This window comes from Myotis yumanensis, unplaced genomic scaffold, assembly GCF_028538775.1.
Source record: "Myotis yumanensis isolate MYYU_CA2020_CCGP unplaced genomic scaffold, mMyoYum1.0.hap1 SCAF_6, whole genome shotgun sequence".
NCBI classification, from domain to species: domain Eukaryota; kingdom Metazoa; phylum Chordata; class Mammalia; order Chiroptera; family Vespertilionidae; genus Myotis; species Myotis yumanensis.
Genome location: NW_027223757.1, coordinates 13679562 through 13695047, shown reverse-complemented (window position 1 = coordinate 13695047; position 15486 = coordinate 13679562). Strand labels below are relative to the sequence as shown.

The window sequence follows — 15486 nt, the reverse complement described above, 5'->3', positions numbered from 1 at the left end:
AAATATTTAAAATAAACTACTTTAAAGCATATCTAAAGGTAATTTATCTTCCTGTAATATTACACATGAAGTAGATTATAGCCATTAGGTTTTATGTTAAGGCCATTGTCCACGTTTAGCTTCTATATTATTACAGTGTCTTTCACTTTTGTTAGATTTACTAGAGACCTTTTGAAGACTATTCAGTTTACTCAGGAGTCAACTGGGGCTTCCTGGGTTGGTCTTAGATTGGACTCCTGCCATAATATAGTCTTAAAAGAGGCTCAGAAATACCCTATTTATCTTGAGGCCCACATTCTGCTCTTTTATGTTAATCATATTATTTAATTTCAGTGTCCCAAGTTTTAAATCTTTCTGGTAGAGTATATGTTTCTTAAGATGTTATTTAGCATGTTCAAATGGCTGGGGTAAGAGGGGGAGTAGAAGTGTTTGTTTGGACTATAGAGACGCATAAATTCTTACTCTTTTGATCATATTTAGACATATAACTTGCTTTCTTATCTACTAATTACTACCTTGAAAAGCAGCTGAATTAAAGAAATTTTCCTAGGTTTGTGATTTTTTTCTTCTTTCTACTAGCAAAATAAATTTTTTGGGCATGAGAGAGTGGGTCAGGGAGAATGCTCTAAGAAATAAAGCAATTTTCTAAAATGAGAGTTCTCTGATAGTAGTATATATTATAGATCTTGTACTGAAACATATATATTATAGATCTTGTTCTGAAACTTTTCATTAATAGCTGTGCTTCATTAAACCATTCATTAATAGTTCAAAGGAGATAGAAAAAAAGCTGCAGCTGTTATAATTCATTGGATCATGTGCACTTTATCTCTAAATTAATTTCACATTAAATTTTAACTTTCTGTGTAGGACATCAGATATATCATATAGCAACCTGTGATGAGGAATATTAGGAAAAATCCATTCAGTAGAACCTCCTTTTGCATAACAAGTATGTGCCTGAGTTTTGTAATGGTAGAACATAGATTTTGGCCTCTTGTTATTGATATATTGAATGAATTTCTTCCCTTTTCTGCATTTTTTTGATAGAATAGTATTTTTATTATTCTTCTGGCAAAAACTCTAACAATAGGATATTAAGTCATGTACAAAGCAATCCAAGAAGTAAAATGCTCCTGGGAATAAAATACATTAATTTTCATAGTGTGCGCTTTCTCATAATATCCAAATGGAGTCAATCTATCCTACACTAGAAAGTTTGCCATTCCATTGTTGATACATATACTAGTAGTTGAGTCATGCATTATTGTATTAACGAGGACTGTGGCGTCAGACTGCCTGCTGGCATTATCAGGTTCAAGTGCCACAATCTCTGATTTGAAATACTGAAGTTCAGAAAAAGTTTTAAGAAATTAAATTTTTTTTTATAATGTATTTTTCTATTTGTAACTAATCTTACCTAAAATGATGTAAAATTTTATAGTTTTTATTTAACCTGACAGATTTAAATATAAACATCTTTTTCCAAAGAAATATTAATGTGCTTGATTATGAGGTATCGATCCAGAGTCCACATGTACTATATTTTGTTGCTGAATGCTAAAAATTCTAAATTCTTTGTCCTAAGGTTTAAAGATATGGAATTATCAACCTTTAAATCATGACCTTGCAATTTTTAAATCACTTAGGAGTAAGGAGTTGGAGAGCGGGGGAGGGGAAAGATAAATAAATTATACTATGTGTTGTATTTCAAAATCTAGCTTTGCAGTGATATAAAATGCCCGTTTCCAGACTAGATTGGGAGGTGCCCTTTGCATCTGAGGCAGAACAATGTCTGTATCTTCCTGTTGATATCAGGGCCTCAGGCTCAACTGCAGAACTCTTGGCATCATGGCTCACTTAGGGCACGGTGGGCTCTCCTCCAGTCAGCAGTGACAGCAGGGAACCTATCGAGGGCTCACAAACATGGTTGTGTGAGCTGGTGCACCTCATATCCTGACCAATTGATAATAGAACAATCTAGCCCAGGACTGTTCTTTTGCTTATAACTAGATTATGCTAGTTATGCTTGTTGGTGCATATTCAAAGATACATTGATGTCTGCTGGGAAGCATCAACAATTTATGCAGCTGTCTGTGGTGCTACAGTGATAAATTGGATGTTTGTAAATTATTTGGGGTTATACAATGAAACATCTTAGGAGCATTTTTGCAGTGCATAAGAAGCTCATTAAGAGTATATACTAGTAGGGTCAGCTTAAGTTAATATTAATGTTATATTCTTAACATGCATATATTATCTTTTAAGAGCAGTGAGCAATTTGAGTCTTAATGTTTAGCACAAAATCCTGCAACCTTGGCACATCCGGAAGATGCTCTAATGAACTGAACTATCCAGCCAGGGATAAAGTTAATCTATTTTTTTTATTAATCCTCACTGGAGGGTATTTCTTCTATTGATTTTAGAGAGGGGGAAGGGAGAGGGGAAAGGGAGAGATGAGAGAGAAACATCGATGAGAGAGAGCCACATCAATTGATTGCCTCCCGCATGTACCCCAACTGGGGTGGGGAACCTGCAGCCCAGGTACATGGCCTTGACCAGAATTGATTTGGGACCCTTTAGTTCTTGGGCCGATGCTCTAACCACTGAGCAGTGCCTCTCAGGACAAAGTTAATCTATTTTTAATTGTATCCTGACAAAGACACACACACACATACACACAAATACTTCTGAAATTTGCCTGTGTAACTGTTGATATCTTTACATAAATGTAGTTTAAATTATTTTTAATACTTTATCTCTGTCCATAAAAGAACAAAAATATACCATTAAAATTTTATCTAGTTTATCCATGAATTTGGATTGACCTCAGATAATTGTTTACTTTCTTTGGAATACTTCTTGATATGAACAGCTTGCTTTATGTGAGAAGTAAGGAGCAGAATCTTTTTTCATAACTTGGGGAAATTTGGTTTGGGACTAACAAAAATTGAACTTTATAATTTATTGCTTATAAGCCTCAGTAATTTGTAAATTTCGAGACATTTTTTCTAGATTAGTGTATATAAAATAATCTGTTCACTTTGTAAACCTAGCCTTAATATTATGGTTAGGGTAAAGAAATAAAATTATCTTATAGTTACTTTTCTTTTCATGTTTACACTAGCTGCTAGCTTATACAAATATGCTGGTATAATTAATGAGTCATTAAGATCTGTTTATTACACAGTTGCATAATTTAATGTTAAATGGCATTAGTTGTTATCAGGTCTTACAAGAATCTTTATGCATAATCTAATATCAAAGTATGCATTCTGAATTTGTTCATTTGTTTAATACACATGGATACTTCTTTTGGGTATAGTGATATATCTTTCCCCATTACCTACCTTAGTATAACACTTAATTTTTAAATGAAATATTGAAAATGTAAATCTTGCATAAAATAAACATACAGCTTAACAATTTGTTGTAAAATAAATGTCCACTTAATCCCAACCAAGTAAATAAAGAGAACAAGCACTATGCATTTGTTTGATCATGACTCCCTCCCATGTCCCCAGTAATAACCACAATTTTGACTTTTGTGGTATTTACATTATATTTTTTTATTTACTTTATATTTTTACTACCTAGTTATGTATTCCTGAACAATATATATTTTATTTTTGTTTTTTACTTTATATTATTGGTACCATTGACTATATATCCTGTCATATTTGACCTTTTCTCTGTTGCCTTATGTTTTCTAAGGTTAATGTTACATACATTTTAATGGATTTATTTTGATTGCTGTATAATATTTCATGGTACAAATATACTGTCTTTGTTGATGTATTATGCTGTTAATGGACATTTGAGTTATGTCTGGTTTTCCAGTTTTTAAAAATATCTTGGCTACTTTTAGTCCTTTTCTCTCCACATAAATTTTAGGAGCAGCTTCTCACACAAACTAGCCCACTGAGGTTTTAATTATCGTTGGATTGAATTTATAGAACATTAGTGAATGAATTGACATCTTTATAATACTGAGCTTTCCAATCTGTAAACATGGCAAATGTCTCCATTTAAATTGTGTTCTTTAATTACTGTCATTAAAATGTTCTTCTTTCCATAGAGGTCTTTGTCTTTTGTAGCTGTATGTTACGTTCCCCAGTATGTGGCAGCATCACCCAGTGGTTAAGAGCATGGATTCTGCAACCACATTGCCAGAGTGATGTTAGGCAAGATTCTGAACCTCTCCCTCCCTCTACTTCCTCATATAGGAAATGGAGTGTAACTCTACCTTTCCCACAGAGTTATTGTGAGACTAAATATGTTTTATATCTCCCCAGTTTAGAATATGGTAAGTACCTCGTATTTTGCATCTTTAAGAGATGCTCAGAGCCCTCGCGCTTCTCCGCCAACTCTTGGAATAGGTGGCCATGCCCTTGAGCGCTACATTGTCGAGGTGGCAATAGAATCCCAGAGAGAGGCAAGTGTGGGAGGCCTGCAGATGCAGACTGGTCAGGCAGTTGACCGCAGCCTCTACCTCGGTGGAATAATTCTGATGCATTTGGGAGCTCATGGTTGTTCAGCAATAAGGAGTTAAGGTGTGTTGGCTGATCTAGGAGGTGGTTCTGAAGGTGGTGACTGGATAAGACGCTGGAGGGTAGTCGGAGGCTGGAAGAAGGGGCATCTCTGGGTCTGTTCTGTCCAAATACTGTTGAAGCAGGAGACAGATCCGGGACCACGGAGGACACTATCTTCATTTATTTTATTATTCTCTCTTAAAGAGTTATTTTAGGTTATCAGTGGAGGAATTTTGTTGTTCTCTATAAAAACCTTACATTTTTAAGTTATTACATAATGTGCATTTAAATTCATAACTGAATTGGAAAATAATGTATATCTTTATAATATTTAATATTCTCATCCTGGTAGGTGCTGTCTTTCTATTGAATTTTTTTTACATTCTCCAATGATAAATTGTAGTTCTCTTCATATAGGTTCTGTGTATTTCTTATTATCTTTTATCTTTTTTGCTATTTTAATATATTTCTCCATGGTCATATTTTAATTAGTTATTACTGATATAAATAAGTTATTTTTTGTTACTGGTCACCCTACATAATTCTTGTTCATATATATAATTAGGGAAGGTTCTATTTCCAAACTCGCAGATTGTTGGAATTACTTCCTCATGGCTTTAAGACTAAGGGTCTCGTTTTCTTGCTGCCCAGTGGTAAGAAGTCCTTGTCGGTTGTCAGTCGAAGGCTGTCTCAACTCCTAGGAGCCACCTGTTGTCCTTGCCGTGTCGTTTTCTTAACACAGCTGCTTGCTTCTTCAAAGCCAGCAGAAGGTGTGATCACATCATCCTGTCACCTTAACATACTGTGACCAGAGGAAAGTCACAAGTCCTGCCTGTATTCAAGAGGGAACCTCACAAGGGCATGAGTACCAGGAGTGTGGGGATTCCACCACAGAGCCATTCTTTTAATTAACAGATCATCTACTGACAATACCTGGTGTTAAACCACTATGTTATCTAAAATTTTACTATCGCCTTTTTGTTTGTTTTAAACTGGTTTCTCTACCTCTGTCCCAGCCAGAGTGAACCTAGTAAAATACAAATCAGATCACCTCAATCCTATTCATTTCATAGAATAAAGCCATACTCCGCTGTTTCTCGTGCCATCAAAGAAAAGCTTCAGTGACCATACAGAGTCCTGGGTGATCTGGACCTCTAACATTACTTTGGCCTCACCTCCTCATACTTCTTTGTTATTTATTCTCCTTCAGCTATGTGGCCCCCCTTACTGTTCTTCACACCTGCCAGATGTACTCTCCCCTTAGGTCCTTTGCTCAGGCTGCTTGCTGTGCCTGGAACCCTTTTTCCCCCACATCACTTCCTGGTTTGCTTCCTCATTCCCTTTAGGTCTTCACTGAAGTGTCACCTTGGTGAGGACTTTCCTAACCATCCTATTTAAAACTGCATGCAGGTATTCATCCACACTGCCCCCTTGTTGGAACTTTATGTTCACGTTTCCAGCTTTTGTTTTAGCTTTATCTTTTTATTTTGTTCATTGTCTGTGCCCCTCCTCTAGTATTTTGCATTCCATACAGACTTGGATTTTTGTGCATGTGTGTTCAGTGATGTACTTAAAACAGTGGTAGATACTTAGTAGGTATTTTGCCAATATTTCTTAAAATTAAGTAAATTTAATTTTATGTCATGGACGAAGTAGTTTCCAAATAAACAGTTTTATCATTCTGTAGTAATGAATATCATTATCTCCTTTCAGAAAGCATGCCTTTCTATTTTTTCTTCTCCCATCTTCTTTGCATTGGCTTAAACTTTTAGAACGCACTGTTAAATAATAATGGACGACTTTGCCTTCTTCATGACCTTAGTGGGAATGCTTTTCCTGTTTATGCTTTTAGCTCTTGCCTTGAGATAGATTTGTTTTGTAAATCAAATGAAAGAAGTAACCTTTCTTTAATTTACTTAGCATTTTTTGGAGGACAGGGACCAGAGAGTAGATGTTGAATCTTAAATCAAGTAGCTTTTAAGCATCTGGTCAGATGACTATGTGGTTCTTTTCTGTTACATATTGATGCCATGAATTACATTAGGAAACATTTTCGTATTAGACTACCCTTTCCTTCCTGGAATGAACTGTACTTGGTCGCAGTATGCTATTCTTTTAATTTACTGCTGGATCAAATTTGCTAAGCTTTACATTATTCCCAATACTTGTAAGATCTTAAAAGTCTTATCATTTGTTCAAGTTTCAGTTTACTCTTTCTGTAATGAAGAAAATTCAACTCAGATATTTATTTGCTTTCTGAATTTCTCCCAGTTCATCTTGAATCATCTCATTGTCCTTCTAGATCAAACATGTCAAACTCATGGTCCGTGGGCTGCATGCCTCATTTATTTGGCCCGTGTTAGCCTTTGAGTTTGACATGCTTGTTCTAGAGCCTATAGAAGCCTTCTTTCAAATCATAAACTAGAGGACATTGAGGGTCATTTTCATTATGTGTTCACTGAATTAGTAGCCTAAAGAAAAGAGAAAGGGTCTAGCTGGCATGGCTCAGTGGTTGAGTACCGACCCATGAACCAGGAGGTCATGGTTTGATTCCCAGTATCAGGGCACATGCTTGGGTTGTGGGCTCGATCCCCAGTAGGGGGCGTGCAGGAGGCAGCCAGTCAATGATTCTCTCATCACTGATGTTTCTATCCCTCTCTCACTCTCCATTCCTCTCTCTTAAATAAAGAAAAACATATTTAAAAAAAAAAGTAAAACAGAAAGGTCACTAGGTTCTCCCTAAACCTTCATGTTGAAGAGAAGTTAGAGTGTTATGTTTTCAGTTAGCTGACATTTTTCTATATACACAAGTTTTTGTGTGTGTGTTTGTCCCTTTATGAGCTGTCCCCGCTGACCTTACCATGGAGGAAGTCAATTTTATTTATTAACAATTGGTCTCTATAGCCAATAACCAGTAATTAATAATTGGTTTGTCTGTAACTACTGGTTCTGCCTTGTTTCCTTCTACTACTAAGAACTATAGTAAAACTGCGGATCCGCCTGCGGCTGTGCTGTATTTCCACTGGTGCAAGAGAGGGTTAGGCTTTCCATCTGAGCATCCTCCTGGGGTTGATTAGTTTCAGGTACCGTTTTCTTGGCAAGAGTATTTCATGGATCTTCTTGTATGGCAATAGGAGCCACATGACTTCTGTTTACCCCTCTTTTATTTAATGTTAAGATAGAGCAGTGTATTTAGGTGTTCTCAGATTGACCTGAAAATTATAAAGTTATCCATTGACATTTCACCTCATAAACAGTCCCGGGATTGTAGCAAAATGATTCTGTTATTTCTTTTATAACTAATTGTGGGGAAAGAAGTGGTGGCAATTTGCTGTTTTTATGAATTTGCTGATGTTCGCTAATTAACTTTTAAATTAACTAGAAGTTGAGGAAAAAAACCTTACTATTTATAGATTTAAATTTTTTTAAAAACTTGAGTAGAAGTTACCCATGGTTTTTAAATAATATTTTCATAAGAAAAACTTTTGAAGTCAATTGCTATTCAAATTAATTAAAATATATCTGAGATAACTATTTGATCTTTCTTAAAATTTGTAATTTTATGAATAGATATTCAAGACATCAAGAAAGTCTAAATCTTTAGGATATATTTTATAAAATCTACTTTTTATTATTTCTTTTTACATAGGTTATTAAGTGTGGTATGCTGTAATCTAGACACCCTTCTTCTGTTAGAGGCTCAGTATCAAGTGTCTGAAATCTTACTAAATGCTCAAGAAGAAAATATCTCAGAGACCTCTGAGAGCCACAGGTAAAATAAAAGGAAATAAAGTCTGTTATGACATGATAATAACAACAGTTTTCCTTGCAGATGCTCTGTTTTGAGAGTGATTTTCTGTATAGTATGTTTAATGTTTCTGGACTATCTGAATTCAACAGATTTAAATAACAGTAATAAAGCAATTAAAGCATAAATGTCACGTCACAGAAAGATTGGGATAGATATTCTTGGAGGTGGCTTGCAGAGTACTACTTTCAGAGTTTTTATTTAACTTATTTTTTTTTTATATTAGTTTAGTGCTAACTTTCTTTGTTGTTGTTGCAAATCTTTTATGTCTTTATTTTTATTGTCTAAAGTTTTACATATGTCTCCTTTTCCCCCAATTGCCCCAGCGATTCCCACCCCGGGCAAGCCCCTATCGCCCTAGTGTCTGTGTCCATTGGTTATGCTAATATGCATGCATACAAGTCCTTTGGTTGCTCTCTAACCCACCACGAGTGCTAACTTTTTTAATGGCTCCATGAAGTTTATCGCTTTTAAATTCAGTTTGCATGTAGAAGATGACCCATTAAGCAAGACATTTTATTTTGTGCTCCTTGTAGAGGAACTCTTTTCTCCATTCTCTTAGTTATGTTAGTTCATAGTCAATAAATTCTGATTATTACAAAATGAGGTTATGACCATATCTTGATATTTTTGTTGTTGTTAATCCTCACCCAAGGATATTTTTCCATTGATTTTTAGAGAGTGGAAGGGCGGGAGAAAGAAACATTGATGTGAGAGAAAAACATTTATTGGTTGCCTCCTGCACACACCCTGACCAGAGCCAGGGATTGAGCCTGTAACCAAGGTACGTGCCCAAGGAATCCAACCTGGGACCCCTCAGTCTGCGGGCTGACTCTCTATCCCCTGAGCCAAACTGGCTAGAGCCTTGGTAAATTTTTCTATTAATATATCACACTTGGCATTACCTCAATTTGGCTGACATTTATTGAATGCACATTCAATAGTTGGCATTATTTTTGGGTCTGTAATTTTCAAAAAAAGTGTGCCTCCACCTTAGGTAGGTCTTAGAAAATTATAGAAGAGCAGGCACATTCCTGGGTGCTCTAGTTGGCACAGAAGGATAGTATTGACAACTGCAGGAAGTGTGGAGGCTGACCAAAAGCAACATTCAGATTTTCAATTTAAGGCCCTGGGTCTAGATCTTAAGGAAACCTTGACTAAAAATGTGATAAAATCATTGTGAAAATAACATTTTAATCCCATTTCTTTAAATGCAGTAATATTTGTCAAGGAAATATTCTTTTATTAATCTCATTCCTTTCCTGATATCAATTATATCTCCCTCAATTCTTTGCTTTCTAGCAAAGACAGAAGATAAAGAGTGAGTTTAGCTTTTTTTAAGGGATACATTGATAATCTTAGAGATATATTCAAACAAGCACAATGGCCTACATACAAGGATACTTACTCTGGAATGGCCATAAAAGCATACAAAATTTTTTTAATGTCCATCCATAGCCGGGAGTTTAAATGTTTGGGGTACATTTGGACAGTTGTATACTATGCAGATACTAGAACAGAGCAGCTATATATGTTTTGATAAAGAATTATCTCTAAGATAAAGTTAAGTGAGAAAGGAGAGGCACCAACATTGCATACAGTGGTATCATTTGAGTAAATATAAAGAAACCTTTGGATGTATACATAAACACACACTTGTTTTTATACAGACCCTCCAAGGACAAAAAAGAAACTTGTAAGAATTGTTAGCTCTGTAGGGGTTGGAGGAGAATCTGAGAGACTGGAAGAAAACATACTTCTCACTGTATATCTTTTATAGTTTTTGAATTTGCATGTTTTAGCTACTTACTAGCTTTTATAAATAGAAACATTTTGGTGGATGCTTTTAAGAGTCAAAAATACCAATTCAATATCATTCCCCAGAACCTGACAAAAATAGCTAAATGCATATAAAACTAAAAGAAAATCTATTGTCATCAATTTAGAGAAATATTCCAGACTTAGTTTATTTTGCTAGATACAGTGAAATGGAACCAAAACAAAGCAATGCTTAGACCTCTAGTTTAAATATGGTAGTGTAAGTTAATATTTCCCCTCTCATCTTAGAAGTAACTTCGAGGATTGAGTGAGAGTGGAGGGATAGCATATCATCAAAATTTTTAGCCATAAATGAGTTTTGAAGGTCAGCCAAAGGCAGTCAAAATAGGGCAAATACTACTAAGGCAGCTGAGGAACTTGAGAAAGGATATCATGGCTGCCATTAATGTGAAAAACAGCAAACTACGATTCTCAGGGGGAAAAAAGGAAAAAGAAAAAAGAAAGTGAATATATAGGGTGGGTCAAAAGTAGTTTTTCAGTTCATATGGAAAATAATACAGTAATAAATAATAATACAAATAAAAGCTGTGTTTTGTGTACTCACAAGTATAAACCCACTTTTGCCCATCTGTATTTCTAAGTAAAAACAACAGTCTATTTTCCAGACTTTTCAATAGAATTTTATCTGCCCTTTTTCTTTACATTCTAGTGACTTGATTTTAAAACTAAATTATATTCCATTAGATAACAAAATTGCTATGTTGATTTTTCAGGGATTTTATAATCGATGGCTTATCAGTAGAGAGAAATCATGTTCTTGTTAGAATAAACCTTATTGGTGGGCCAATGGAACGAATATTGCCTCCGAGGATACTACAGAAGGTGAGTGGGTAAGAGGAAGGGCAAATGTTTTCCTGACATATTTTGAAGCAACTTAGCCAACTCAGATGGCACTAAACAGCAACTATCAAATGTCTACATCACAGAGTTGAACTCTTATTAGTAGAAAAACTTTAGGATGAAAGCAAATACTTTAAAACAAAAGTACTATTTTTCATGGCAGGGTCAAGAGTACTAGTTTGTGTTGCTGAGTAGGGCATTATGTTATTTAAAAGTTGTCATCTTCCTTTTGTGTTTTTGAATTTTTTAGTTTTGATTTCTTTCCCTTTCATGACACTTAATTTTTGTTAGATTTCTATATTCTTTTGTATTTAATTGGCAGTATTGTGTACCTCTCTATCAATAATAATAGTTTGGTTTTCTCGAAGTTTTTTAAAAATTTTTATTTATTTATTTGAGAGAGGGAGGGGAAGAAAGGGAGGGAAAGAAGGAGGGAGGGAGGAAGGGATCAATTTTTGTTCCACTTATTTATGCAGTCATTGGTTGATTATTATATGTGCCCTGAACAGAAATTGAATTTACAACCTTGGCATATTGGGATGACACTAACCATCTGAGCTACCTGGCTAGGGCAAGGGTTGGATTTTTTATTGTTATTGTTATTAAGTACATTTTACTTTGGCTGTCACTCTGGGACACATGAGGTAGGAACAATTGACAGTACAAAAGAAACAGTTTTGTGAGCAATATAGGAAATGCAGGTTTCTTTTGAAGACCATAATTTTCCTTTCATGACAGAAATACTAAAGCCATCATTCTCAGTCCTACTTGCTAGAACAAGGTACCATATATTTGTCTTTATTGCTTATTTAATGTTGTTTCTAAGATATTTCATTTTAGTCATTATTCATTAGAGCATTGAATTATAATGTCAAATAGCTTTTGATTATTTGGACCACAACTCTAAAATTTTTATGAAACAAAGCCAATTTCTATGAATAATATTTCAGAAGGCCTTAAAATTCAATGCTATCTTAAACTGTTTTCGAAAGTGATCTGTCTTGCTTCATTTTAGGGTGATGATCCATATCCTTGGCCAATGTTTTCATCATATCCTTTACCAAACTGCTATCTGTCAGAAGGTACAAGAAATACTGATCAAAAGCAAGGTAAAATATTTGCTATCAAATGTCATGTTATTTTAGTGCTTTTGTTACAATTTCAAAAAAGAAAATATTGGAAAGGGAGATTAAAACTATTTTCATTCTGTTTGTGAATGTGGATATAGATACCTATTTCTTTGTACATTTTCACTTTTTCAAGTTTCTTATGAAATTAACATTAATATGATGCCAAATAATTTTTGTCAGAACATTTTTTTGGTTTAAAAAAGTAACTAATGATTTTTTATTAATTTATTCTATTTATATAGAACTTTATTCAACAGAGTAATATTTTTAGTATATGTGTGCTCAAGACTTGAAATATAAGTATATAAATTGTATAAATGTAATAAAATAAAAACTCAGATAACCACTTTAGAGTAGTTCATGAAATTTTAGAGACTATATTCAAGTAATCAGGTAATTGGATGGTAATATAGTGTGATGGGAGTTAAATAGACAATAAGAACATTATGTTTAAAGCGAGGAATAAAGTATAAATATGTTTTCTGGTTTATAGAAGATAATTTTTGACAGAAAAAATGACAGGTTAGAAGGAGCAAATTCAAAGAACTAGGAGTAGGTGAAGGATGAGATTTGTAATGTGAGGGTAAGAGTCACCAGAGATAAGATGAGACAGGGAAGCTAAGGTCAGACATGAGGCCAGTGTAGCTCAAGTTCAGGTGCTTAGACGTTTTCATAAGAACAATGAAAATTCAGACAGTTTTTAGACTGGAGAATTATAAGGAAAAATATAAACATATACAAACAAACTGTTCATTAATTTGAGAAGTTTAATCTTAAATCAACATGAATTCCTTTATAATACCATCAAACTTACATTGGAAAGAAATAATATAAGATTGATTTCACATAGGTTAGATTCTATGGAGTGATTGTTGAAAAACAGGATTTTTCTTCTTTGTGAGACTTTATATGCCATTTACCTTTCCCTACATTTATTTGCTTTAAAAGAGTCAATAGAAGCCATCAATCAGTATACATTATTTTTATTTCTATCCAGTGTTTGAGATATACCTTATATATTTCACAATTGCATAGAAACAAAAATTCTATTTTTTTCTATTTACTTAGAGGTTAGGGAAAGAACATGAGGGAGCTTTTAAAGTTTTTAATATTTGTCTTTATAGCTCACTTTACAAATTTTGTCCTTGTGTTTTCCTCTTGTGTGACCTAATCTATTGCTTTCAGAGATGTGGGAGTGATATTAAGTATTTTTCAAGAAGACACTCTTGAGAGAGTATCATTTGGACTCTTTTCCTACTTGGCTCATATCTTTCCATGAACCCAAACTGTTCTCAGTGTTACTCTCGTTTTCAATCTTGCTTTTAGTTTTTTAGTAAGTCCTTATATTTTGTCATCCTGTTTTAGGTTTCATCAGTCATTCTTCCACTCATTCCTTTTATTTGACATGTTCTAGGAGCGGTGATTATCGGGTGCTTCCCTACACGTTGGAGATAGATGATGTGTGGGACTTGGTCCATTCTCAGTGCCTCAACTCCTCTCCTGATCTCTTTTCCTTATTGTGATATAACATCGTGATCTCTGCTAAGTTTCTCTTGGGAACAAATAGTTATTTTTTTTTACCAGTTTTATTAACAATAAATTCATGATTAGTTTTACTGAGTGACTACCACATTTGATGATTTTTTTCCAAAACAGTTTGGTAAAAAAAAATTGACTTATTTTATATTGAACAAGCCAGACAGAAATAAAAAAGCAAAGTAAATGGACACTTACCTAGAATAGGAAAAACTGTTATCAATTCCTGGAAATCAGTGGTGAGAGGAGTATAATTTTACTCCCTGCTCTACTCTTGTACGTGATTTAGAAAAGGGAGTAATAACAAGTCTCTGTCGGGTGTAGAATAGAGCTGCTGAATGGTTAACCTCAGGGGCCCAGGGTGCTGCCAGGCATCATGCCGTGTGCCCAGGTCCATTTACTCACCTCGTCTCCTGGAGGACTATTTCACATCTGTCATCAAACCGTCTTCACCTCTTCCCCATCCGTGCTGTCGGATGATAACTTTGCTATTTTACTGATGAAAAAGAAACAGTCAAAAAAAGTTTCCATGTGCTCCTGATACATAGGAACTCAGCGGCATCTGTGCCCATTTTGGTTTTTATTACTATTCATATACTCCTTATGTTATTTGCAGAAGCCGGCTTCTCTCTTTGTGCATTGCATTCCTTTCTTTTTCTTATAAAAAATATTGCATCAGTTCTCTCCTCTCCTCCTCCTCCTCCTCCTCCTCCTCCTCATTATTATTATTATTATTATTATTTTAGAGAACCAGGGAGAGTCTTCACTGTAGCTTCTTCATAAACCAACAAGAATGGGGTTAATTCTTCCATATTTCAAATATCTTATTTTGAACTCATTTCCCCCCCTCACTACAATCCCATTTCTGTCCCTTTACTGCAAAATTCTTTGCAGAAATGGTCTAATCTTGGTATTCCAGCTACTCTCTTTCCATTCTGTCTTGAAGCCACTTGAAAGCTAATCAGGCTCTCAGCCCATCACTCCACCATAATAAAATCTCCTGGGCAGACCTCAGTCCTTGTCCTACTCGACCTAGCATTGTCACTGAGCATTTCTGGTGCCTTCCTCTTTTTAGAAGCACTGTATTCCCTTGCCTTTCAGGAACATACATTATGTAATTTTCCTCCTGCATTTTTGCACATCCTGTTTCCTCCTTTGTTGGATCGTGCACCTCTCGCCAACCTCTAAACTTTGGAGTACTCCAGGCCTCATTTCTCAGTTGTCTTTTTTTCAAGCTGTACTTTATTCTTGGGAGGATCGCCTCTAGTCATATGACTAAAATATTGTCCACCATGCTGATTGCTCTCAGGTTTGTATTTCTAACCCCCATCTCTACCCTGAGCCTTGTACTCATATCTCACTGTCTACTTGATACCTCTGCTAGGTATCAAGCATATCAAACTGAAGTCTGGGATAAATTTCTGATACTCCCTCCAGATATATTCCTTTGGTGTGCTTGCTCATTTCAGAATGGCACCTTTGTGTTCCAGGTTCTTTAGGCAATAAACCTGAAGGCATTCTACTCTTCTCTGTCTTCAGACCTTACATCTAATGTGTCAGCATTTGCTCTTGACTGGACTCATCTGGAATGAACCACTTTCACCCGTCCACTACCAGTCATCTCTCCCTTGTAGTAACCTGCTAAGTGTTCAGTGTGTTCTCAACATAGCAGCCAGTGTAATGCTGTTGAAATGTGGTTTGGATCATATTGCTCCTCAAACCCTCCAATGGCTTCCCTGTAGCCTATAATGGTCAACATATTTGTGACTTTCTTTCTGTCATATGCTCTGTTTTATGCTAA

The 15486-nt window shown here is 35.1% G+C and overlaps 1 protein-coding gene across 4 annotated transcripts in view; it reads left to right on the top strand.

The window, feature by feature from the left end:
• TBC1D32 (TBC1 domain family member 32) overlaps window positions 1–15486 on the top strand; it is a 129874-nt gene that overhangs the window by 63841 nt on the left and 50547 nt on the right. For all 4 annotated transcript variants that reach the window (XM_070417583.1, XM_070417581.1, XM_070417584.1 and 1 more), the window contains exons 23-25: window positions 8182–8304; window positions 10893–11001; window positions 12035–12128. In XM_070417583.1, the coding sequence (XP_070273684.1) occupies window positions 8182–8304; window positions 10893–11001; window positions 12035–12128 (326 nt within the window). The remainder of the gene's footprint in view (window positions 1–8181; window positions 8305–10892; window positions 11002–12034; window positions 12129–15486) is intronic.